Source organism: Pleurodeles waltl, chromosome 11, assembly GCF_031143425.1.
Source record: "Pleurodeles waltl isolate 20211129_DDA chromosome 11, aPleWal1.hap1.20221129, whole genome shotgun sequence".
NCBI lineage: Eukaryota > Metazoa > Chordata > Amphibia > Caudata > Salamandridae > Pleurodeles > Pleurodeles waltl.
The window spans coordinates 720,457,601-720,485,060 of record NC_090450.1 but is presented as its reverse complement, the minus strand read 5'-3'; the positions used below and the strand labels follow the sequence as shown (position 1 = coordinate 720,485,060).

The window sequence follows — 27,460 nt, the reverse complement described above, 5'->3', positions numbered from 1 at the left end:
TCTCTACCTCCTTTCTTCCTTGTCAGTCATCTTTGCTGCATTCATTCTCTCTCTGTAGCCACCATTGTCTCACTTCCTTTTTTTTCTTCCTCTCCACAAACTCTCTCTCACCCTCTCGTGTCTCCAAGTATGGCTGTCAGAGACCTAGAGACTCTTCCACTCTCCCAGCAAACCCTGTCCTGTCCCATTGTGTTGTGTGTATTCTTGTTCTCTGTGCAGCATCTGGCAAGTTCCACGCCTCTGAACCCTAGCAGACTTTGGCCCATTTAAATGGAAATGGATGAAATGCCCTTATGCTAAGTTTGCTCCTACCCCCTGTACTCTCTCCGTTTTTCCTCCATTTTGCAAATGCTGCCACACCCCATCATCTCAATTCCCCACCACTTCTACACCTCTTCTCTTAGTGTGTCTCAGGAAGGGACAGAGAGGCTAAGGGCATCATCCTGCTGTATCTTCTGTTTTAGAGCCAAATAAGTTTCTTGATGGAACCCTTGTCCTCATTTCCCAAGATTACTTTTTGCAAAGCTCCTCTCCCTCCCTTTTTGTGTTACTGATCTAGCTAAATCTTTCAACAAGATTATTCATCACCTTTCCTTCACCTCGGACCTCATATCATCAGCTACTGTGGGTTTCACCACTCCCCTCCTGGGTTGACTTCTCAGAGCAAGTAGAATGGCTGACTGCATAATGCCATTTCCTATTGCTTGCACCCTGCTGTTCCTAGATGAACTCATCAAGAGAATGTGGCATGGCTAGTTGTATAATGCCAGTTACCATAGGTTTCTCCTTTGCCATTCCTATGTGCACTATAACGCCTATCCTGCAAATGATGGAAGATTGCACCATTCTAGCGAAACACGCTTCACCACTGGCCACCTTCATATGGTCTATACTCAGTCTGGTTTAAATTGCACCATGCAGACTGCTCCAAAAATGGTAGATAGTGTATGTAGCCACATGTGCATCTGTATCTGTTTTCAGACTTACACTCCACACATACATAAGGGCAGCTACACACTTGCTGCACATGGTTTGGAGGACCTCCGCTGTAAATGCACAGCACCAAAACACTTTCCACATAACCTCATTGCTAATGCTTACTTTGTAAAGGAAGTACTGGGGCCTGTAATTTTGCTCAGAAGCTTGCTGCCAGCTCTATTTAGTTTCCGCTTGCGGAATTCCAAGACTGTTTAGTCTACATTCCACTTCACGCCTCTATCATCAACCAACTCAGCCATACTCTCTCACTCTACCAGGTTCTTTTTCATCCCTTCTTTCCTTCTTTGTCATTTTTATCTTTCTCCTTTTCCACTCGTGTTTTTTTTTCTCTCTCTACTTTTATGGGTCATAAGTCTGGTGAAGAAAGATAAGTGCTGGTCCCCAAAGTTGAGTGCTGGTGGGTCCATTCTGCAGCCACTGGCCCAAGTTAAGCACTACTCACAGCACACAACAATTCTGTCCTTCCGTCCACATACAGTGTATACAATGACCTGTGTGTAAAGCTCTGTTGTAAACATGCATGACCTTTTTAGGTGTGGATTGGCAGTGCAGCTGTTGCTTTACCCTACGATGATCGACAGAAAAATAGGTTTAAGAAGCATTACTGAAAGCGGGGCTTTGTACTCACGAATGACAACATGTTGAGGGTGCATAGTTTGATTGGGCAGAGCATATGTGCCTCTGCTGAAAGTGTTTGTTTGCACTTTTTGCTCTGTTGGAAACGTTATACTCAACACAAAAGTACTGAGTTGAGTATGGTGACAAGCCACTGATCAGAGTTATCGGTCTGATTTATTTATTATGAAAAAGGTATGTTAAAGGCAATGTGCCGAATTTATTTTTTGTGAACCGCATATGACCAAGCCAGTTAGCCCTTACAGATGAATTGTCTTTACACTTTCTTAAAGCTTCTAGACCAGCGTTGCAAGCCAATTTCTGGTGGGTTGGAAAGTCCTTGCAATTAAAAAAAAATAAAAAAAATGTATTTAACATCTGTGTTTCTCTTGTGACATTTATAGGTGATTCTAAGACACTGGTCAAATCTCATACTATGTCTTCTGACATATTGTTGCGTTTACTTTTAACATGGGGATTGATGTTTACTTTTCTTACTATGACTGCAAAGTGAGAGAAGTGTTTAAAGTAAACTATGTGACAATCTTCCTGGAGAACAGGCAGTGTGAAAGGAAGGATGTCATTTTTTTTGCATATCACAACTAAATATAAATACGTGTAAATTTACTGTATGCTTTCAGCAGTTAGGAAAGCAAAAACAAACTCCTTTTTTGTAATTCTGCAGTGCTGGAAACAAATTTTAGTAGGATCAGAACAAAGAAAGACACTTTACTTGGTGATGCACAAATTATACATATTCGTAAAAACCCGATTTCCATACATCATGTGTGCTGTACTGTTTTATCAGTAAAACCTTATGTCTGTGTACGTTTAGTGGCCCTAGTGTTTGTTTAGTGTCTGTAAATGACAGTGTGCTACCACACGCTGCTTTATTTACATTAAAGATCGCAGTTTCTCATGTCTATTAAAGAGAGATGGGTCAGAAAAGTCGGTCGTTCATGAAAGTGGGATGTGGGTCTACAAAGTTTAGGAGCCACTGTTCTAGACAGATATTTTGTTCCTGGGTATCTCACAGATAACCAACACCAAACCTTTGCCTGATATGGTAATCTCTTGTGAGAAACCCTCTGGATCGAACAGTGCTTAATTTGTAAAGAACTAAGTGTCAGGGACCTAATCAGGAGATCATTGCAGCTTGCACGACTCATTGCCCCTGCCATTGCTGCCATCTTACACAGCTGCTAACCATCACACTCCTACAGGTGTGACAGTTCAGATTATTCAAGGTCACCAAAGCTATAAGAATAGCATGGGCGGTAGATGTTAAGAGTTTTTATGTATATTTAATAACTGTTATTGTGCTCATCTCCAAATTACACAAACAGAGCCACCGTGGGGCAGACTAATATAAATGCCTTTGTTGCTAATAAAATGCTGGTGCGAAGCACCGGAAACCACAGCACAAATTAAGCCCTGGGATGGAAGATCTGCACTTTGAGAATTCTTGCATTAGTTTTTATAATAGGTTGTATATTATGCCAATTGTAATTTTGTACTTATTGACAGTATACAGGTAGTTTCCCTGTGAGAAAGCATATATGGAATACAGCAGGCCTGCAATCGATATTGAGACACACCATTGAATAAGGTTGTATATAAGCCTGACTGGTTCATTGGGAAAAGTTATGTCATAGGTCCAATATTGTTATTATGACAGTTTAGGACTTATGCAGTATGCCTCACATATTTATTATGAAAGTTCTGTGTTAATAATTCACCCATAAAGGCAACTGGCTTTAACCGTGAAAATGCCTGTAGACCAGTATTGCTTTATATGTATTCTCACAGATTACTGTGGTAGGTAAGGGTTTTTAAGTTGTTTTCCCCCACACGACAAGACCTGCAGGTGGAAGATTTGCATTTTGAGAATCTTCCTTAGGTCCTCTTTGTGCATATTGCTACGTTTATGACTCTGTACTTGATGGCTAGATTGTAGGAAATCAACTGCTTAAGTTAGTAGGCCTGAGTTGGTTATGGCGATCATCCAATGATTGAGTTTTAGACCTGAATGGTTCATTTGGATAAATTTGTCCGCTGCCATAATTCCAATATGTTTATTTTGAAAGATTACAAGAAAGGCGATAGACCTGACTTATTTATCATAAAATCCAAATGTTAACATAAATATTGTAATGGGAGTGGATTCATATTGCAAATTCTCAATGTCTGTAGAATGGTATATATATATATATATATATATATTTTTTTTTTTTACATGGACTCTCAGATTACTGTAGCAAGCAATGTTTTTTGGTAGGTACCACCTTTGACAAACCCTGCAGTAGAAGACTTGCACTGTGCTCCGCCTTCTAAGAAGGGCATGACAGGTGTAGTTAGTAACTACTAAGTGTATTGTCTGATTAATAAAAAAAAAAACATTAAAATGTATATAAAACATTAATAAAACATATACACACCCTAGTATCGAGCTAAAAAAAAAAAGAAATACAGACCGTAAGCGGATGATTATTATTATACAAGGGTTGTGAGTAGTGCTAAAGTGCTTCAATGTTCACAATCCATACTAAACAATGTCTGCCTGTTGTGCCAAACTAATGGAAAATAACTAGTGCTTTTATAATTACAAACCATAAAAAAAACAAAGGTTGGCTTTATGTACAAAATTAATCCAGCTGTTAGGTTTTTTGTTGTTATTTTTACAAATATGTTTTACTGCATCATAACTACCAGAGGCTTTATGAACAACGTTCAGTAACTCCTAGTATTTCCACCATTATTCTAATTAAAATTAGGATGTTTTATTGCATTATAAATTACGCTGAACATGGTGAAATAAACAACTACTCCGTCGTGGTCTTTAATGATTTTAAACCTGTTTTCAACATATCTTCCACCATGAGCAAAAACCTGGTAAAACGACTAATCCGGGGGATTGATGTACTAGATAAACAAATTATAATCGCTTGACGACATGTTCTCACATCAAATTTACTAAATAGCGGTTTCAACAAGATTATTCATGCTTGCAGTAGACCAGGGCAGACACCGACCATATGCAGTAAGGATTCTTTTGGAAAGTTACGGAGTCTGCAGCTGTTTAATGGCCATTGTTGCCCCCATCTTGGGCTGCCATCCTTCGTTTTATAGCTGCCAAGTATTAACTTTAAAAACAAATCCCTTATATGCGGTTGAATTGAACAATTCCCTTATATGCGGTTGAATATGGGCCCATAAATAAAGCTGGACCTCAAGTTTTTCTAACTAATTAATAATTGTCCAAGCATGCCTTTTTGCTTCTATTGCCTCTTTATCCATTAGAAAAGATAAACGAGTTGCAGCTCAATTTTGAAAATATCTTTATAGAAGATGTATTTGCATTCAATACCCAACAAGCTGGAGATTGAAAGTATGAAGACATTGTAGGAAAGTACCATCTTTCTTGGCATGTTACCCCATTTTTACCTGTATGTCAGTATGTTTTTGCCTGTCTCACTGGGATCCTGCTGGTCAGGACCCCAGTGCTCATAGTTTGTGGTCTAATGCGTGTGTGTGTGTGTGTGTGTGTTGTCCGTAATGCTTAACTGTGTCACTGGGACTCTGCTAACCAGAACCTCACTGCTTATGCTCTCTCTGCTTCTAAATTTGTCACTGTAGGCTAGTGACTTCATTTACCAATTTCAATTGTCACACTGGACCCCCCCTTATAAGTCCCTAGTATATGGGACCTAGGTACTCAGGGCATTGGGGTTCCAGGAGATCCTTATGGGCTGCAGAGTTTCTTTTGCCACCCATAAGGAGCTCAGACAAACCCTTTCACAGGACTGCCACTGCAGACTGCGTGAAATAGTGCACACACTATTTCACAGCCATTTTCACTGTACTTAAGTAACTTTTAAGTCACCTATATCTCTAACCTTCATTTACTGAAGGCTAGGTGCAAAGGTACTAAGTGTGAGGGCACCCTTGCACTAGCAAAGGTGCCCCATGCTGTCCAGGGCCAAATCTCCAGACTTCATGAGTGTGGGGACGGCATCACACACATGCACTACATGTAGGTCAATACCTATATGTAGCTTCACAATGGTAACTCCAAATATGGCCATGTAAGGTGTCTAAGATCTTGGAATTGTCCCCCCATTCCAAATCTGGTATTGGGGAGCCAATTCCATGAATCCTGGGGGCTCCACCATGGACCCCCAGTACTGCCAAACCAGCTATGAGGCTTACACTGCAGCTACAGTTGCTGCCACCTCACAGACAGGATCCTGCCTTCTTGGGGTCTGCGCAGCTCAGTCCCAGGAAGGCAGAACAAAGTGTTTCCTTCGGGAGGAGGGTGTTACACTCTCACCCTTTGGCAATAGGTGTTACAGGCTTGGGAGGGGTAGCATCCCAGAGCCTCTGGAAATGCTTTGAAGGGCACAAATGGTGTCCTCCTTGCATAAGCCAGTCTTCACTGGTTCAGGAACCCCCAGTGTCTGCTCTGGCGCAAAACTGGACAAAGGAAAGGGGAGTGACCACTCCCCTGTCCACCACTCTCACAGGGGTGGTGCCCAGAGCTCCTCCAGAGTGTCCCAGACTTCAGCCATCTTGTTTTCCAAGGTGTGGGGACACTCTGGAGGCCTCTGAGTGACATCAGAGACCCCTCCTGATAGGTGCATACCTGGTTAGGTAGCCAATCCCCCTCTCAGGGCTATTTAGGGTCTCTCCTGTGGGTTTCTCTTCAGATTCTGCTTGCAAGTTTCCATCAGGAATCCTCTGCTCCAGGAACTGCTGTAACTGCAACAAAGTATCCAGAAGGACTACTTCGACTCTGTTGCAGTTGCTGGCTGGAGCTGAAGTTACAGTTTCTACTGGTTTGCATGCTCTGGGGACTCCCTGTCTTCACCCTGCACCAAAAGGACCGCAGAAATCTACTGTGGAGTGACTGAGTCACTTCCCTGCTCCAGCAGGCACCTTCTAAGATGACAACCGGTTCTCTTGGACTCCTCTCCTGGCGACGAGCGTGCTCCTTGGAACACAGATGGTGGACTCCTTCGACAGAGATTGTCCTAAGGTCCTGCTGTCTAAATTTGGAGGAGGCAAGAGCTTGCCTTCCTTGTTTGCGACAGTACCCCTGTGCCCCACTTCATCTTCACCTCCTGAGGCCTCTCTGCACTATCTGTAAGAATCCTTCATGCACAGCCTATCCCAGGTCCCCAGCACTCTATCCTGTGACCCTCAACTGCCTGAGTTGTTGTCCGGCGGTGTGGGACCTTCTTTTGTAGTGCTGCAACAACTGCAATTTGTCCCTTCTTTGTCCCTGTGTCCTGGGACCTCAGTGGGTGCTGCCTGGTCATCTGTGGGTTCCCTCCAATGTTGGGAGCCCCCTCTGGCTCCTCAGTCCGAGTTGAGGCCCCCAGGTCCCTCCTGGGTCCAGGCAGCGCCATTTTGATGCAATCCGAGACATTGCTTGAACCAAGGCTTGTTGGATGAATCCCAGTGCTGCAACTCGCCTGCATCCAACATCTCCACGTGGGACATCCTTTGCATCACACATGAACCCGCAGCCATCTTCTTTGGTGCTCTTCTGCAGACTTCTAACCGGAGAATCCTCTTTTGCACCATTTTCTAGGTTGGCAGGGACTCCTGTCCTTCCTGGAATCTTCTGCGACTTCTGGACTTGGTATCCTCTCTTTACAGGTCTTCAGGTCCAAGAATCCACCATTTGTTGCTTGCAGTCTTGCTTGGTTCTTGCAGTAACTCTAATCACGACTTGTAGTGTGTCCTAAGGAAACTTGCAGTACTTTACTCCTATTTTCCTGGGCTCTGGGGTGGGGTATTTTACTCACCTTTGTGTTTTTCTTACTCTCCCAGCGATTCTCTACACACTACACTTGTCTAGGGGGGAATTCGTGATTCGCATTCCACTTTCTTAGTATATGGTTTATGTTGCCCCTAGACCGATTTTTTTTCTCCTATTTCATTCCAAGGTATTTTCTATTGTTTGCACTATCCTATGACTACTTACTTACCTTATTTTGGTGTCTAGTGTATATATTGTGTATAATACTTACCTCCAGAAGGAGTATTGCCTCAAATATATGTTTGGCCTTTTGTCACCCAAATAAACTACCTATTATGTTTGGTAACACTGAGTATTGTCTTCACTTGTGTATAAGTACTGTGTAACTATAGTGGTATTGCAGGAGCTTCGCATGTCTCATAGTTCAGCCTAAGCTGTACTGCTATAGCTACCTCTAGCAGCCTAAGTTGCTACAACACTACTACATTTCACTAATAAGGGATAGCCGTACCTGGTATAGGTGTAAGTACCCACTAAAAGCCAGGCCAACCTCCTACAACATTCTTGTTCATTTGATCTCCAGGCACTTTTGAAAAAAATCCTGATTTATAAGTTCTTGCCAATATAAATTAGCTAAGGAACCGGGTTCTGATAAAAACAAAAGATATAGACTTTCTACAAAGGCAGACTGTCTAACCGGAACTTGGCTTAGTGAGCCAAACTACAGTCCGATTTCCGGTTGACCAGTGTTTCTCAAGAACTTAAAAATTTATTTAAAAGCTTTAATTTGTAGAATATTCAATACATTTGCACCAGGGCCTCGGAAAATTACCTATCCGTAGCCCAGAGAAGGCACAAGTTTAGCCTTCATGATTTTTATTAAGTTCTCGTGGCTAGGACATGATAGCTTGTCACACGGGGATCTAAAGGTGAAGATAAGTGAAGCAGTCTTTGCCCTTAATGTGTTAAAATGGCACTTGAACAACACTCTATATACGAATGTGATACTTAGATATTTATATGACCTGACTGATTCAATCACCATTCCACGTACTTTCCACTCACGAGGTCTAGGTGTAGATTGGCTGATTAACATTATTTTAGTTTTCTTTATATTCATCTTTAAACAGTTTGCTTTTATATAATTATCAAAAGACCCTATTAGCGGTTGTAGATCTATTGGGGTACGACCACATAGTATGGTATCCGCATATTGTAAATATTTTATATTACAACCTGCAAAATTGAGCATTTACATATGCAAATGGAAAGGTAAATCAGCCATGAAGTGGTTAAAAATAATTTTGCTAACACACAGCCTTACTTCAGGCCACTAAAAGTGGCAAATCAGAGCCTCACCTGCCATCACCCAACTTCGCCTGGACCATGTGTTTGTAGATAGCAATATAATCATGTCAAGAAGCTTTTGCGGCACTCCCCATGTAGCTAATTTTGACCATAGTAGCTTACGTGGGACTGTATCAAAGCCGGCATTGAAGTCAGCAAAGCAAATGTATAATTTATGCTTTTTATGACTCTCTCTCTCTCCGCCATCAAAGTAAGAGACAAAAAGTTTGTGGTTGTTGCCTGGCCCCTTTTAAAACCCGATTGATAAATTGTAATTATGGTAGTCAATGCTGCCCACTTCTCAAGATCCTTAAGTAAACATGATGCAAAAACCTTAGCTTCCAAGTCAGTTAGGGCTAAGAACCGATAATTTGCTGGATTTTTCAAAGGCCCGCTTTTGTAAATGGGCTGTAAAATACTTCCTTGCCATGATTCTGGGGCGGATCTGGTTACTAAGATCTCATTTGAATAGTGGAGTCAGCACTCTAACCCACAGCTCGAGACTAGATTTAAAAACAGCATTGGGACTACCATTAGGACCTTGCTCCGTTCGATCTGATCTTGCCTAAAAGGGTAATAACAGTTTCACTATTAATTTTCTTTGAGTGAGTCCGTTTTTGCAAGGGGGATTCTACTGCCCAAAGTTAACATTTTGTTTTTCCTTCCCATTGGGTGTTTTGTTAAGTAATCATTTCTTAATGTTCACCATATAAGCCAGAAATTAAATTTTTTCCACCAGAATTTGGGAAATCTTGATATTCTGTGCCCTTCATCCTCCATTTCCAGATTATTGATAATTCCCCCAAAATGTCTTAATATTATTTATCTTACTAGCATAATGTAACTTAGTCCAAATCACCTCACGGTATGTCCTTTTAGTCTACCAGATGTCTTCTTTATATGCCCTTCTCAGGTATTTCAATGAGCGCTTTCATGCAGAAGTATGAACTGAAAGTGGTTGTTTAACCCCTTCACTGCCGGGCCTTTTCCCCTCCTGTGCCAAGACTTTTTTTTTTGGCTATTTGGGGCAGTTCGCGCTTAGGCCCTCATAACTTTTTGTTCACATAAGCTACCCACGCCATATTTGTGTCCTTTTTTTCCCCAACATCCTAGGGATTCTAGAGGTACCCAGAATTTGTGGGTTCCCCTGAAGGAGACCAAGAAATTAGCCAAAATACAGTGATTTTATTTATTTATTTTTAAATGGGGAAAAAGGGCTGCAGAAGGCGGCTCGTGATTTTCCCCTGAAAATGGCATCAACAAAGGGTTTGCGGTGGCAGGATCACCATCTTCCCAGCTTTCAGGAACAGGCAGACTTGAATTAGAAAACCCAATTTTTCAATACAATTTTGACATTTTACTGGGACATACCCCATTTTTACTATTTTTTGTGCTTTCAGCCTCCTTCCAGTTAGTGACCCAAATGGGTGAGAAACCAATGGTGGATCCCAGAAAGCTAAACATTTCTGAAAAGTAGACAAAAATCTGAATTCAGCAAGGGGTAATTTGTGTAGATTCTACAAGTGTTTCTTACAGAAAAAACAGCTGAAATAAATAAAATATTGAAATTGAGGTGAAAAAAACAGACATTTTTCTCCACGTTTTACTCTGTAACTTTTTTCCTGCGATGTCAGATTTTTGAAAGCAATATACCGTTATGTCCGCTGGACTCTTCTGCTGGCGGGGATATAATAGGGCTTGTAGGTTCATCAAGAATCATAGGTACCCAGAGCCAATAAATGAGCTGCACCTTGCAATAGGTTTTTATTCTATACCGGGTATACAGCAATTAATTTGCTGAAATATAAAAAGTGAAAAATAGGTAGCAAGAAAACCTTTGTATTTCCAAAAGGGGCACAAGATAAGGTGTAGAGGAGCAGTGGTTATTTGCACATCTCTGAATTCCGGGGTGCCCATACTAGTGAATTACAGGACATTTCTCAAATAGATGTCTTTTTTACACTGTCTTACATTTGGAAGGAAAAAATGTAGAGAAAGACAAGGGGCAATAACACTTGTTTTGCTAATCTGTGTTCCCCCACTTCTCCCGATAAAAATGGTACCTCACTTGCATGGATAGGCCTAGCACCTGAGACAGGAAATGCCCCAAAACACAACGTGGACACATCACATTTTCACAAAGAAAACAGAGCTGTTTTCTGCAAAGTGCCTAGCTTTGGATTTTGGCCTCTAGCTCAGCCGACACCTAGGGAAACCTAGCAAACCTGTGCAGTTTTGAAAACTAGACACCTAGGGGAATCCAAGATTGGATGGCTTGTGGGGCTCTGACCAGGTTCTGTCGCCCAGAATCCTTTGCAAACCTCAAAATTTGGCACCAAAAAACTTTTTCCCCTCATTCCGGTGACAGAAAGTTCTAGAATCTGAGAGGTGCCTCAAAATTCCTTCCACCCAGCGTTCCCCCAAGTCTCCCGATAAAAATGGTACCTCACTTGTGTGGGTAGGCCTAGCGCCCGCGAAAGGAAATGCCCCAAAACACTATCTGGACACAATAAAATTATCAAATACAAAACTACCTGTTTTTGCAAGGGGGCACCTGCGTTTTTGGTCCTGGGCTCAGCAGCCTTCTAGGGAAACCTACCAAACCCAGACCATTTCTGAAAACTAGACACCCGAGGGATTTAGCTAAAAAAAATCACATTTGTCCCACATTTCTGTGTGGGATCACCACACTGGGAGACATTTCATACCACCCAATGTTCCCCTCAGTCTCCCTGTAAAAATGATACCTCATTTGAGTAGGTGGGCCAAGTGCTTGTGAAAGGGAAGAGGCAAAAATATGTCGATATTGAGGGGGAACAAAAGGGGTCCAAAAGGGCAGTTTGCAAAAAAACATTTTGAGGCTGACAAGTGCAGCAGAATTTTTATCGGTATAGATGAGACAATGCTGGGTGGTAGGAATTTTGTGGATTCCTGCAGATTCCGGAAGGTTCCATCACAAAAACGTGGGGAAAATGTGTGATTTCCAGCAAGGTTGGAGGTTTGCAGGGTATTGTGGGTACAAAAATGGTGCGGGTGCATGTGAAACACACCACCCTGGAATCACCCAGATGTTTAGTTTTCAGATGTGTCTAGGTCTTGTGGATTTTTCTACATGGCAACCTCCCAAAGTCCATAAAGTGCAGCCCTCACCTTTCCAAGTGTGACGATTTTGAGAATAGGCCAAGCTCTTGTGGCCCAAATGTAAAACTAAAACCCATAATAATCAAATGTCTTCTTGCTTGCTGTGGGATAAGATGTTTTAGAGTGCGGGGGAGAGCTGAAGGACTGTTACCCCCTTCAGGTGAGGTGGGGGCGTAACCAGGCCCATACTGGTTGGTAGCCACCACCCCAATATTTTTTTTTTTTTTTTTTAATTCCCTGGCATCTAGTAGACTTTCGCCCCCCTGGGGTGTGGATCAGGAGTAATTGCCCCATCTGCCCACTGGTGGGCAGAAAAACCTTGGCCCTATTTATTTGGGGTGGGGGTATGGCCATGCCCCCCACCCTCTTATTTAAAAAAAAAAAAAAAAAAAAACTAAAAAAAAAAAAAAGCTTTCCCTGGCCTCTGGTGGGCTTTCTGCCCCCCCCCCCCCCCCCTTTTGAGGGCAGATGGGCCTTCCAAAAATAGGCCCATCTGCCTCCAATGGGGGTCAGATATGGCCAACAGTAATGTGCCCCCATGGGGAGTAACCCTTACCCAAGGGAGAATACACACACACACACACACACACACACACCAATCCCTGGTGCCTGAGTGGTTTCTGTCCCCATGGGGGAAGATCAGCCTCATAACAATAGGCCGATCTGCCCCCGGGGGGGGGGGCAGAAATGGCCTAAAATAAATTCCACCCCCCTGGGGGAGCGACCCTTGCCTACGGGGTTGCTCCCCTTGCGTGACATTGGCGCAAAAAAAGATCCCCGTGTCTAGTGTTTTCTGCCCCCCCTTGGGGCCAGATTGACCTAAAATCAGTCGATCTGTCCCCAAAGGGAGCAGAAATGGCCTAAATACAATTTGCCCCTCCAGGGGAGCGACCCTCGCCTAAGGGGTCGCTCCCCATCTGTAAAACAACAAACATCCCGGTACCTAGTGGATTCTGCCCCCCTTGGGGGCAGATTGGCCTCATAAAAATAGGCCAAATGGCCTAAATATAATTTGCCCGTAGGGGAGCGACCCTTGCCTAAGGGGTCGCTCCCTACCTCTTTTTAAAAAAAAAAAAAAAAAAAAAAAAAAAAAAGATCCCTGGTGCATAGGCCTTAAAAACAAAAAAAAATGCCCCCCCCCTGGGAGCGACCCTTGCCCAAGGGGTCGCTCCCCTCCTGCCAGTTTCCTTTTGTAAAGTAACTCCCTGGTGTCTAGTGGGTGTTTTAGCAGCCGGATTGCTTTGCAATCCGGCTTCTAAAACGCTCAGAGAGACTTCAAAGGGAAGGAAATTCCTTTCCTTCCCTTTGAAGCCTCTCAGGCCTCTTCCACGTGATCGGAAGAGAAATGCTTTGCTTTCTCTTCCGATCGCACTGGAAGCTGAGCTTCCAGCGTGATGGGAGGAGGCCTCTGGGATAGTCAGCGCATCACGGGGGGTGGTCTGGGGGCTGTCTGGGGCAGAAGGGGAAGGGCTTCCCCTTCCATCCCTGCATTTGGGGGGGTGGGGGGAAAACCCCACAGAGGGAGCGCTACCGCTCCCTCTGGGCTCTGTGCCCAGGACGTAGTGGTTACGTCTTGGGCACACGAGCACTGTGCCGCAGGACGTAACCATTACGTCCTGGTCACAGAAGGGGTTAAGTACTGCTCTTGTTTCCCTATTAAGGGCCTTCTTTTGCAGCTAAGATTTTCGGAGTACCAACTATTATAGGCTTATGTAGTGGGGATTCCCCTTCATGTGGATCTGGATGGGAATTCCTCAATTAAAGGCAAACAAAATTGCAACCAGTTCTCCCCCATGGGTACTTCCTTCTGGGATTCATTAAGAACAGTTCTCATATGTACTGCCTCAAAACTCATAATTTCAGACGGTTTCGTTGATTTTTCATATCAGCAGTTATAAAAGGTTGGCATTAAAGGGAGTTGATAGGACTTTGACTGACTAAGCATTTAGCCTCAAAAGTTACTGTTTGAGGGTTACGATCACTTTCAACTTGCGGGTCTACACGATACCCACTAATGCTTACCAGCTCTTTAGAAATGATGGTATAATCAATTATAGAGTGGTGCTTGGAGTTTTAAAAAATTGGCACTGTTAAATTATTTAAAGGATTTTCTCTCCGTATTATTAGGTCAAATTTTTGTAATTGGTCTCGATAGAACTTTATTAAAGTACTGTGTGAAGTTTCAAGAATATTTCTGTTAATCATGTGAGTGTTAAGGTCACCTGAAATTACGAAACTTTACACTGCATAATGTTAAGTAAGGGTTTTGACCATCTCTCAAAGGGTGGTGAGCTGGGTCAGTTTAACTGTTCTCATTGTACTCAGATGAATGTTCAATAGAATAATTGGAATTTGAAGAACAATTTTTACACATTGAAGCAATGGGATTTTTAAATCAATTTCTTGAGGCTTAATGTCAAATTCCAATGCAAGGTACATTGAGAGCCTGCCTTTCGCACGGCCAAATGAAGATGAACTAGTGGCTATATACATAAATACATATAAGGTTGTACATTGAAACTTTTGTGTGAGCAATACCCCAGCACGTGCCTCCAGGTGGCTCGGTTTGGCTCTGTTTGGCATCATGGGTGCCAAAAGTGACTTTGTGGTCACCTAAATAGATGGCACCCAGGCGTGAGGGCATCAGTTTTTTCTTTCTGTGACAGTGCAGGTCCGGAGAGAACTCCCGCTCTGCTTTTTGACAGGCTTTATTTTCAACTTTTGTTTCGAGTTTTTTTGTTCAAGTGTGTCGAGGATGTCTTTGAGGAAGGCTCGGTTCCAACCGTGTGGTGCCTGTCACTGCGCCATTTCTGTTACAGACCCCCCCCTCTTGTTTGCCTCTGGTGCCTTGAGCACGACCACAACTCCAAGTCGTGCTTGGACTGTCGGGTTAAAGCTGCTTGTGGCCTGGCAGTCGGCGACACTGACATGGGCGACTCTGTCTTAATCTTGGTTGAGAAGGAGGTCGCAGGATTGCCCCAGGAGCCCCAAGTCCTCTTCATTCCATTTAAGGTCCTCAGGACACTTGGGAAAGAGAAACTAAAAGAAGTCCAAGGTGACTTCAACTTCACTTTGTCCGTCGGCCAACGAGACAGGCGGGGAACATCGGCATTCCAGACACAGTTCTGCAGAGCGGTTGCACAGTTTGACTCTCGCTTTCCAGGAGCTGGATAGACTCCCACTCAAAGTAATTAATTTTGTGAGGTGATGCGCTGCATATTCGAGCAGGCTGACCCTTCTGGTTCATCTTCGGGCCCTGCAGGTTCGGAGGAGGCCCCCTCTAGTTTTACATCCGTGACTAAGGGGTCTCTTGGATCCGATCCAGATCTGGACTGGTGCCAGTCATACCCAGGCAACTTCATCTGGTGCTGGTCCCAACACCGATGCTTCCGGTGTCCACTGTCGGTGCTAACCCTATTCTGATTCCTGACGAGCCGGAGACGGAACAGCGTCAACAACGCCAACAGGTGTGAGATCATTGCCTGAGCCTTATTTCACACAGCCAGGCATGGGAGACAATTGGGAGGAGTCACTGGACCCTTTAAAACACCAGTTGTGGAGAGTAGTTTGGACTGGTATGAGGAGCTAGGAGAGGTCAGTGGTCTGCGTAGCTCTCCAGGTTTCTGCATTACTCTCTCCCCCCCAGTGTGTCTATGGAGGAGGGGGCTTCCTATGAAATGGTGGTGCACAAGGCAGTGGAGATACTTAACCTTGAACTTCCCTCAGTGACTGTCAAAACGAACATCTTGACAGAAGTGGTTCAGCCTGGGGCTTCTACATCCAAATTCCTTCCTCCCCTCAATGAAGCACTTAGATGTTCTGCTGGGAACTTGGTCCAAGCCCAGCACAGGGGCTCTTGTAAATAAGACGATTGCCCGCCATCGCCTTGCACCAGGTTGACCCTAGCTTCCTCAGCCAACACTCCACCCCTGAGAGCTGGGTAGCCAAAGTCTCCACTTTACATGGAGAATTCTCTTTCGCTCCCCTGGACAGGGAATCCAAGAGGCTGGACCATCTTGGGAAGAAAATGTTTTCTTCCACCAGTCTGGCACTTAGGTCGGTGAACACTTCATGCTTTTTTGTGCTGTTTCTCACACACCATTTGGGAAATGGTTGCGCAAGTGCTTCTTGGGGTCCCAGAAAAGGCCCAGACCATACTATCCCAAGCAGTAAAAGATGGTAGGGACGCAGTTAAACAGTTGCATCAACAGTGGCCATAGGCTGCCACACCTGGCTGAGGACATCTGGTTTTTCTGGGGATGTCCAGGCAAACCTGATAGACATGCCCTTCATTGGCACTCGCTTGTTTGGCGATGAGGCAGAGTCAGCGCTAGAGCACCTTAAGGAATCTCGGGCTACAGCCAAGTCTTAGGGCCTCTCGTGACCCTCCTGTCCACCGTATGCCTTTCGCTACTTTTGTGGCTACGGCAGGGATGTGGTGCCGTGCCAGCCTTTTGCCAGCTACCATCCTACGCAACCACCCCAGGCTATGCGAGGGCGTTGTTCCTTCAGACCTAGAGGGTCCGCAGGCCAGAAGTTGCCCACCACCAAGCCACCAGCACCTGCAGCCTCAAAGCCCACCTAGTTTGGTTCTGCTGGACTATGCTGGCCTAGTTGGAGGGAGCATATACCATCATCTTCTCCAATGTCAGTCCATAACATCGGACACACGGGTTGTTTTGGACACAGTGCAGTTTTTTGGCTTATCCTCCCAAAAAGCAAGTCCAGGATGTTCAGTCTGTGATACGGATGTTTTGGCCTCTAACCTAGATTTCGGTGAGATAGACTCTAAGGCTGCTAGACCTCATGGCCTCCTGCATCCTGCTGGTAAAACATGCCAGATCTCATATGTCGGCTCTGCTGTGGGAATCTGAAGTTCCAGTGGGCTCAGCCTTAAGGAAATCTCTCCGACATGGTTCAGGTCTCAGAGAGAACTACGAAATACCTACAGTGGTGGATTATGAACAGCAATTGGGTCAGAGACAGACACGTCTCCCTCCCACAACCAGACCTCAAAGTAGTGACAGATGTGTCACTTCTGGGATGGGGAGGCCATCTGAGAGAGCTAGAGAGCAGAGGAGTCTAGTCTCCGGTGGAATCCAGTCTCCACATCAACATGTTGGAACTCCGGGAGATCTGACTAGCATTGAAGGCATTTCTTCCCTTTGTCAAGGAGAAGTTAGTGCAGGTGTTCATGGACATCACTGCTATGTGGTACTGCAACAAGCAGGGTGGGGTGGTGTCATGAATCCTTAGTCAAGAGGCCCTGTGTCGCTTGGCATGGCTGAAACCGGAGGGCATAACCCTGGTGGACCATCACTTGGCAGGTTCTCTGAACGCCCGGGCGGACAAACTGAGCTGTCCATGCCTAGCGGATCACGAGTTGCTTCTCCATTCGGAGGTGGTGCAAGGTCTCTGTTAGCAGTAGGGAGAGCCTCGGTTACATCTGTTCACCTCTGTAGAGAACGTGCAATGTGAGCAGTTTTGCATGTTGGAGTTTCCAAGGCAGCAATCCCTCGCAACACTTTTTGTCGCAAGTGGAGTTCAGGCCTCCTGTACGCCTTTCCACCCATACCACTCCTGCCAAGAGTTCTCAAAAAGATCAAGAACGACTGGGCCCAACTCATCCTTGTGGCTCCGGACTAAGCACGGAGAGTCTGGTATCTCAAACTTCTGAAAATGAGCATCAGTCCTCCGTTCTGTCTTCCCCCTTGGAAGGATCTTCTGTTGCACCATGAGGGGAAGGTTCTCCGGCTGAACCTAACAACTCTGCGCCTTCATGCATGGGGATTGAGCAATGGCAGTTAACAGCTTTTGACCTTCCTCCTGAAGCCTGTAATGTTATCTTGGCAGCCAGGCATTTCTCCACCAAAACGTTATACGCCTGCTGTTGGCAAAGATTTGTAAAATATTGTACAGAGAAGTCTATAGAGCATCTTTCTGCTCCTCTCTCTGATATTCTTCTTTTCATTATGTCTCTTGCCAAACAGGGCTCTGCTATGGGCACTCTGTCTGCTCTCTCTGCTTTTCTGCGGCTGCCTGACCAACCTTCTTTTTTGAAGTCCTGCATTGTAAATATGTACAAAACCTTTGAGAAACATAAGTTTCCCCCTATGCCCTTTATCGTGCTTCAATGGGATTTTAACCTAGTTTTCACTTACCTCATGTGTGCTGTCTTAAAGCCACTGCACAATTGTCCCCTCTGGCTGCACACCATAAAAACAACCTTTCTCATGGCTGCCCGGAAGGGTGAATGAGATACTGGTCTTGTCATCCAGACTCCCATAGCTCACGATATTTCCCGACAAAGTAGTGCTTCACAGATGTGCCTCTTTCCTTCTGAAGGTGATGACCCCCTTTCATTTGGGACAAATCTTTAGCTGTAATCGTAGGAGCTGTAATAACTTCCTACGTAAATCCCCATTGCTGTAAGAATATTCTGTGTGTGTACAGTAATAACTTTTTGTGCTCTTTTTCTACAAGTGTGCAGTCTACCATTGTGCGCACGTCTATCTATTGGTTATATCAGCTCCATAGGCTGCTGTTCATGTTTTATATGCTGATGTTAGCTTGCAGAGCCTTGGATGTGAATCATAACCTCCCTTCTGCATCATGTTTCTATTTGCAGGTAAATCCCATATGGCCATTGTGCAGAAGGTGAACAACGAGGGTGAGGGTGATCCCTTCTACGAGGTCATGGGGCTGGTGACACTGGAAGATGTAATTGAGATCATCATCAAGTCGGAGATCATGGACGAGTCCGACGATTACAGTGAGTCATTTGTTCTCCAGACCTTTAACCATCTTCCCCTTCTGCTTTTCCTATCGTTCAGTACTTCCTCCCCCTCCAGTTTCTACCTTTCCTTCAAATCTGTGCTGCTTTCCGTTTTTTTGATCTCCTGGCTGTGCTTACTATCTATCCTTGTGACTTTTTCCTAAACTTTGTGTCCCTGTCTTTAACCCTCCCATTTTGTTCTGTTTCACCTTGCTTGTATTTCCACGTTTCCCTTCCTTTGTAATAGTTTTGCTGTTGAACCACCCTAGTCCTCTTAGTAAGTCTTACCACTCCTTCTTTCTCTTTTCAGTCTCCCTCTCCCTTTCTAATATTTTTGCTGTTGACATCCCAATCTTAGTTCACTGTAGAGGTGGGCGAGCCAACAAATTACAGGGTTAGCCAAGCCAGAGCAGAGCCAAAGATCTGGCTTGGGTCCAAGAGCCTGTGTGCAAGCTGATCCCTGAAAATATTTGGCATGCAAGTTATGCAACAGACATGTTAAAATAGAATGTCACTTCCAAATTCAAATAAGTGTATTATTTAACACCTGAATGCTTTCAGCACTTGAGATTATATACTGCATTGAGAAGTATTTTATTAAAAGTGATTTTGTTAAAGTAAAAGCATTAACCCCCCCCCCCTGTTGATAATGCGATTAGAGAACAAAGGCAAGTCAGCCTTTTCGTGTATGGAATGTATTTTTTTTATTGCAGATGGAGCAATGGTATAGTTTATTAAACAAAAACAAAAAACCTCTAAAAAATGTAGAGGTAGAGCGGCACATCCTGAATGCATGTATTTGACGGTTCTCTCAAATCTGCTAATGAAGAAAAAGCAGTCGATGCAATTTAATGTTTATCTAGGATCGCACAATTTCGTCAAGCGGGGAAGCTTGTATTTTTTGTTTTACACTGATTCGACTACTAGATGAGTATCTGTTTCTCTCTTGTCTGTTTTACCGCAAAGGTCTGTCATCAAAGCGTTGTCTTTATTTATTGGTGCATGAGGTTACAGCCCGAGTGGCAGGCAGCAGCATGAAAGCACGGCTCGTTTTGGGGGTCCATTGGGTCAAGAGGCTAGGGCCAGGCGTCCAGGTTCCATTGGCTCGACCACCTCTAGTTCACTGTACCTCCCTCGCTCATCAGTCAATGTGATGACCCTATTGCTTCTGTTTCTTCGCCCTTTCTGTTTATGCTATCTTCTAATTTCCCTTTACATCTTGCACAGAGGAGCACAAGGTGAAGAAGAAACAGCCGGCTCCCTTGAACACAGTGCTGGAGCGACGAAAGGAGGATTTCTCACTCTTTAAAGTCCCAGAGATAGAGCATAAAGCGAAGATCTCCCCTCAGCTACTGTTGGCCACGCAGCGTTTTCTCTCTCGAGGTCAGTTTGAGGCAAGAAACCATTGACGGGTTCTCCAGGTGTGTTATAGAGAAGTATTCACCCCCTGCGATGTAAGGAAGCTTGCTCTCACTATATCGATTCTTCTACAGCACGCTTCTTTCCCTACTGTTGCACAACATTTGAAAGAGTTGCCTTCCGCGATATTTGTGTTTCTGTGAAATGACCAGTTTCCGTCCGTTCGTCACTGCTTGTAGCGTGGACTATGTTTCAGCGGTACTCTGTCGAGTTTCATGATATGCATGATGTGAAAATGAATCCAATAACGATTGTTACAAAATGTACTGCAGCTGGTCTCTCAGCGTCTTTAATGATCTGGGGGTAGTGAACTCTCATGCACTAGATCGTTGTTTTCAGCCGTGATTGAAGTAACTCTGCTTAGTAGTTGGCTTGCATGCACAGTTTGTAAAAGTTTGTCTTGGATTGAACACCCATTTGCATGGTGTAAAAGCGATAGCGGTTTCTTTTCTTGTTTCCTGAGTTTTAAAGAAAGTTTTTCATCTTGACTATCAAGCGCACTTGCGCCAGTTTTAGCTGGATTGAAATTGTGTTAGGTTTTCCTTACTGCTTCCATTTTCACATTTAGCCATTTCTGAAATAAGACATGTCATTGTTGTTGTTATGTGGCAATTATAGTGGATTAGTCTATGATGCCTCCATCTCTTAGGAACTAGTCAGAAAACGGGCAGTAAAGGGCCACACAAGAGTTTTAGAAACTTAACTTCAGAAATTGGTAATCTTGCCGAGATATGAATGAACTCGGAGTGTTACTCATTTCCTTCTGTGTTAATTGTGACTAGACCATCACTAAAACTGTGACTAGATCAGCTCTCTAATTAACAAATGGACGTCATCAGGAACTGTTATTGATAATCTTTACATTTAACCAAAATAAAGATTACATTAATACAGATTAATTCTGTAATTAGATTTTATAGAAATTATAACTTGATCTTGTAGCGTTTGTGTTAAGTGTACAAAGGTAGTCATTTGGTGTAGCTCTGAAATAGTACCTGTGAATGTGGGACAGTGGTGTGAAAAAGTATTGCTCAAGACAGAAACTGCCAGTAACCACTGAATGCCACAAGGCCAAATTAAAATGCTCCAAGGTCTCGATATATCAAACCAAGTGATATCCTTTATCCAACGATCTGATTTAAGTGAATTTAGTATGAAGAGAACCAATGTGTTGTATGATTTACTAGATTTTTATTGAAATGAATACTGTGATAACAGGTTTGGTTGTCCAGAGTGCATCTGAATCCTCTACAACTTTCTTCACATTTTTGAGACTTTCATGTGACAAACATTAGTTCACGTGTTGCACAATATGAAAGGGAGCTAGAGTTTGGGAGATGAGGCTTATAGTTGGCAGGCATAATTTAGAATTGGCCCAACGGTGCTTAATACATGCACTAGAAAGTATGAAATGACAAACACCATCTGTTAATGAGGGCTCCTGTGGCTCTGCAGAAGATGAATTTGTTGTTGGAAAGTTATGTACCAAATGTTTGCGCCAATCGAATGTTTCCTTAGAAAAAGCAAAAGGAAACCATACAGATCCTGTCACAAGTAATCGTAGTCGCACCCGCTTCCCTTTGGTGTTGCACTTACACTTTATTTAACAAGATATGACGGAGCACTGGGTGGTACTTTATTTCTGCCATATTGATTATGACTAAAACTGTGACAAGTTGATCACCATAATGAACAAAATAGCATCATAAGGTACTTTCCACTTAAGTATTTAGGTTGGTTAAATAAAAACATTATTACATGTACACACATAAATAACTCGTTTGCTTTACCGAGATTAATTCTGTAATTTCATTTGATTGAAATGACAGAATTAATTGGGCCTTTTTTCATACTCTTTCTCAGTAAAACGCTTTTGAATCTTGCGGTAACAACTGCCTGTTGTAATCAATGATGGACGTTCATTGGCTGCAAAAGAAGTAGTTTTATTAGCTTATTTATAGGTTACAGTTAAGGTCCCACCTGGAGCAGCATCCTGTCGCTTAGCCCTTCTCACTCCAACTGTCCACTCATCCAAGCACAGACACTCAGCATTCCAATCGTACAATGACCTCACTCACTGGCTGTGCTGCAGGGACCATTGAGACTGTGAGGAGAGTGGATAAGATAGCAAGAGTCCACAACACGTCACCCCCCTTATGAAAACAATAGGAAATTCAGCAGAATGAAAGGCGGCAAAACACCCCCACAAAACATCCTACAAACTAGAATTACCACCCCAGCGAAATAAACAGAAAAAGTTAAACACTCTGCATAATTTCAGTAGTCCAATGGGATGTGAGATGGTAAAACACAGTTAATCAATACTTTCCACAAATTTACAATACAGTTGCACAAATAACTCAAAACGTTCCTGCTCACTCAACAGAGAACACAAACTACCTGTTCCCCTCCACAATACGCACACCGTAACAGGACCAGGGTTTAACTTGCCTTCTACTGTATTGGGGTGTAACCACGTACCCCCTTCACCATTTACTTAAACATAACCATGGTTTCACCTACCCTCTACTGAATTGGGGTGTAACATGTACCCCTTAACATTGGGCATGATACACTGCCCCAACCTCCTTAACTCCTAAGGAAGGAATGACACATCACTAAGCTGAACCTTCCTTCCCCCCCTTAACATTGGGCTTACTATACTGCCCCCACAACCTTAACCAATTAAGGATTGTAACATATCACTGGGGTGTACCACCTTAACATTGGGCTTAACATGCGTACCCCCTTAATATTGGGCATAATACACTGCCCCTACACCCTTAACCCCTTAGGAGGGATGGTAAATCTAGCCTATGGGCTTAACACACTTCCCCTACATCCAAAACATCTTAAGAAGGATGGTCAAAAACACGGTCCCAAATATGGACCAAGATACTAATATCACAACTTTAAAATGTCACTCTGTACATGTGACTCTAGCATCCAACCTCAAATTATATATCTCTAAAATTCAGCATGGTTTTGAAATTTCAGCCCAATATACACATGGAACATTTTTGGTAAGCAAAAATTAATGTTAAAATAACATTATGGTGCAGCTGACATCCGTAACATACATGCCACGACTCAACAACTTTGAAACACGTCAGTAACGGTATAACATTTCTCAGTTCAGTATAGCATTAAAAATGTATTTCAGCAGCGGTAAGCATTGTCAGCATAAACATAAGATTACTCAATTCAACCCAGCACATCTTTAAAATGCAGTATGGCAGTATTGAAAAATACACTCAAACAGTGTATGGTATTGAGTAAAATGCACATGACACTATATCTTAAGTTAAATTATTCTCTGGAAAATATTAAAATCCTCTTCACTGGTGAGTGACTTCTCACCCGAACATACAAACATTCTCCTTTTTTGTGTAATCAATTCCAGTTGCAGCACATCAGTTTTGTATAGGTCTGCTAGTGTCATCTTTTCTCCTTTCTCCCAGTTTGTGCCTCACAATGTGTGTTAACCCACTGATGAAAGCTGTGGTGTTTGTCTTTGAATATCCTGACACTTGGAATTAAAATGAACACCAGGGACTGAAACTTTTTTTTTTACTACTACTACTCACGCTTCAGTCGCCCGCCACTGCGCATTCTAGCCTCCTATCAGTTACGTCAGCAAATAGCCTGCAACACGTACATTCCTGTGCCTGAAATGCAGAACCACCTTGCTCATTACACAGGCACATGGCTGGAATTTCACAAACGGTGCACCCCTTCCTCACAGATACTACAGATGTCGCACTCAGTCCTCGCTCCACAGATTGTCGGTAATGGCGCATGACAGCCTTGTGACCATCCCCATGGCTGCACCTCCCTTGACAAACCGTTAAAGTAACACGTGCTGTAAATGTGAAAAATAACACTCGCAGAAGCATTCAGTGGGGAAAGCATACTCTCCCTCACTCTTAAAAGTGGGTTCTCACCATCACTTGAAGAGCTGAAAGTGTAGCTCAGCTTAGCTGTTGTATAAAGTGCATCGCATTGATCACTCTTAGGATAGTGTTTAAATGCTGAAACCAGTTGTTCCTCCAACTGACTTTCCACTAAGTTGTCAAATGTTTAGTGTCATACAATTTTAACTCTGCACACATGCAGTTCAGCAGACCATTTCCTCAATATAATCAGTCCATAAAAGCAGGTACAAGTCTGGCTTCGTGCACAGCCAAGCAGACCACTTTCTCAATCTGCAGGCGACTGCACTCCTTGTTCGCTTCACGCCTAGTAGATTAAATAACTTGCCTTGAAATTAAACAGGTCACATGCCCTCCAACTTCTATTGAATTCAGGCTGTCTGGTAGAATAGTTACTGGTGGGGCATTCAGGGCTTTTCTATTTTTCGTTACCAGTCTCCACTCTCTCTTCTCTTACTTTTTCCTCTGTAAATTTTGCTTCCTGAAATTTTGCTTAGGTTCTTCCCTAGTCGTTGCCAGTGTTGTAGTCAATGATGACGCTTGTAAGTTATAAAAGAGGTAGTTTTTTTAGCTTAGTTGTAGGTTACAGTTAAGGCCCCTCTAGGAGCAGCATCCTGCCCCTCTGCCCTTCTCACTCCAACTGTCCACTCGTCCAAGCACAAATATTCTCAACATTCCAACCATACAGTGACCTCACTCACGCACTCCCTGGCTGAGCAGCAGGGAACATTAAGACTGTATGGAGAATCCATAAGATAGCAAGAGTCCACAACACTGACTTATTGACTTTAAAGTGGAGGCAGAGGATTGGACATTCTTTACTTTAATTCACATATTCAGCCTTTTCTATGACTTTGTCATGTTTTTAGTTCCCTGCTGAGGTTGGTAATTTTTATTCAAATCTAAAATCTTTGTCGACGTTACCTGCTTCTGGGTAAACATTTTAATTCCTTCTCTTTCCTTTACTCGTCTTAACAACTGAATACTTTTCTTTGATTCTGAATGCAATCTACATGTCTTATTAGTAATTGGACTAATGTAAGCTAATAAAGTGTACAGATGTCTGCCCTGTCACATTTGTACTCCTTATGTTTTGGATGAAAGATCCTTACTCTGACAACTTAATGTAAATGCCTCAGAGTTGGCCACAATGCAGTGACACTATGTTCTCAAATAACTGTAAAATGTATTAACTTGATTCAAGACTTTCTCCATTAAAAATTATAAAATTCACAAATCGGATTTTGCTTCATATAACTTCATTGCAGTAGTCACGTTGGTTGGCACACCCATATCAGATCATGTAATCGTTCCATTTGAGCATTAACTTACAAATACAAAACATCATAGAAATATATAAGACATTTTTTTCGTATTAAAATGGAGTAAAAAAGTAATTCAGTCTATTTTAAATCACCCATATCAAATCTTAAGCCATAGAACTTGAGTTCCAAGCACACCACAAGAAGTGGACCTTAGCACTCTGCTTTGCCTGATTGTATTTGCAGGGTGGGAAAGCCATCCACACTGTTGTGTCCAGCATTTTGAAGGATCGGTACCAGTCACATTCTTTACAACTATTCATATAATGGCCAAAATGGGGGGGGGGGAAATATGCTATTGTACCTGTAACTTACCTAAATGACAACATGTTGAAAGCATGCCCTTCCTCTCCCAGAAGAATGCTAGTGGAAGAACAGTTAATGAGTAGGAAGTAGGTGCCTCACAACCAAGAGAACCACTTCATCCTGCTAAGTTCCAGTTAATCAAGTCATGTATGCTTAGAGCAAGTGCCTCCGCAAACTCCACTGCTCTTCCTCTCACCTCGGATTTTGTCAGTTTACTTTTTTTATTTTTTATTGCTACCACTTGGTAAAACATGTTCCTGAGTGAATGGCTTACATGCCCAAAGTGAGATTCTCTTTCAGTGTATGCTACTTCCGGGGTAAGAACTCGCCATGTTGCAGTACTGCAAACTTCCTATTGGTGCCACAGATAGGGATTTGTTCACAGGTGAAACCAGAATAACAGTGACCAAAGGTTACACCTGCATCAACCTATTCCATGCTTGCTTTAATTTCATGTGGTCATAGGTGTCTTTGGACCTTTGTGAAGGGATTTCCTGATAATTTTGTCTATGCTGTCATTGGTAATTGTTGTTAAATCTTTCCTTTGACAGTAAAAAATTGTAGAAGGGTGTGAAGTGCATTATAGGAATGACTAAGAAGAATAGAGCCTGCTACAGAAATGATTCACATTGATAGAAAGGTTTTTCATGCGTCTGCAGTCACTGTAAATTACAGGATGGTTATTCTCGATCAATTAGCATTGTTCGTTAAACCTCAGCAAGCTGGACTAAAACATCACAGGCTGAAAAGGCGGAACGGTCCATCTGCTGGTTAGTTTAAATCAGGGGTCTCCAACCTTTTCTCTAACAAGGACTACTTATGTTCAATGAAAATAAACCAGATCTACTAATATTGGGACATAGTTGTAGACAGTCCATCCAAGATTGTCATAATTGATCGGATCAGTGTGTCAGGCAGGGTTACCAGCAGTATTGTCCTGTACATTGGTAATATATAACAACCATAGCTGCACCCGCGGCACCGAGGTAATACTGGGAGTAATACATCTCCAACTCACGTAATAGATTTAAATATATTTTGAAAATTCATTTTTCTCCAAGCTTATGAGTTCTAAAAATACACACGTTTACATCTTGAATATATGCCTTTTCATTTTGGAATACAAATAATAGTTCAGCCAAGCAAAACCTTCTATTGTAGGAGGTTTGGCTGCACACACGAGCTACTCAAAAGGAGCCGGAGAGCTACTGGTAGCTCAGGAGCTACTCCTTGGAGATGCCTGATTTAAGTGAAAAAGCATTTCTGCACATCAGTTTAATGTGTTGTTGGTTAAGTTATTAAAAGGAAGACATTTCCAATATTTTAACAAACGTTGATTTCACTTATGAGTTTGTGTGCTTGTGTATACTACCAAAACTAGTCCTTGGCCACATGTGTGTGGGCTTTAGCTATTTTAAGTTTATACTTCAGTGGTCAAATGGAGTTCATTTATTTTATAGTTGTATTGGCACAACCAAGTAAGCTTCTGGCCTTTTTAGAAAAGCCACAGCTACAATGAATTGGAGGTGGGTGCGCCTCAGACTACCAGCCATTTAAAGTGCTTTGGGGTTCCATTGTGAACACAGAACATCCGTACTGCCTATCTGAGTGGTCATTTGGGATAATTTGTGTTTGTTGTGAACGAGTTTGTGAGTTGCAAAGCACTTTAGGTTGAATTTTTATACTTATTTAGTTAGACCAAAAAATGATTTAGACTGAGTTGATCATTACTTTCTGTTTGAAACACTGCATTTGTTAGAGTTCGGGAAGATGCTTGTTTCACATATATATATTTTGCTTTGTTGCGATACTCAAAGTGTATTAAAAATCAATGCTCTGA

At 43.0% G+C, this 27,460-nt stretch overlaps 1 protein-coding gene across 2 annotated transcripts in view; it reads left to right on the top strand.

Moving 5' to 3' along the window:
- The window catches only part of CNNM3 (cyclin and CBS domain divalent metal cation transport mediator 3), a 154,791-nt gene that overhangs the window by 76,749 nt on the left and 50,582 nt on the right, over nt 1-27,460 (top strand). For both annotated transcript variants that reach the window (XM_069214400.1, XM_069214401.1), the window contains exons 2-3: nt 18,495-18,638; nt 19,869-20,024. In XM_069214400.1, the coding sequence (XP_069070501.1) occupies nt 18,495-18,638; nt 19,869-20,024 (300 nt within the window). The remainder of the gene's footprint in view (nt 1-18,494; nt 18,639-19,868; nt 20,025-27,460) is intronic.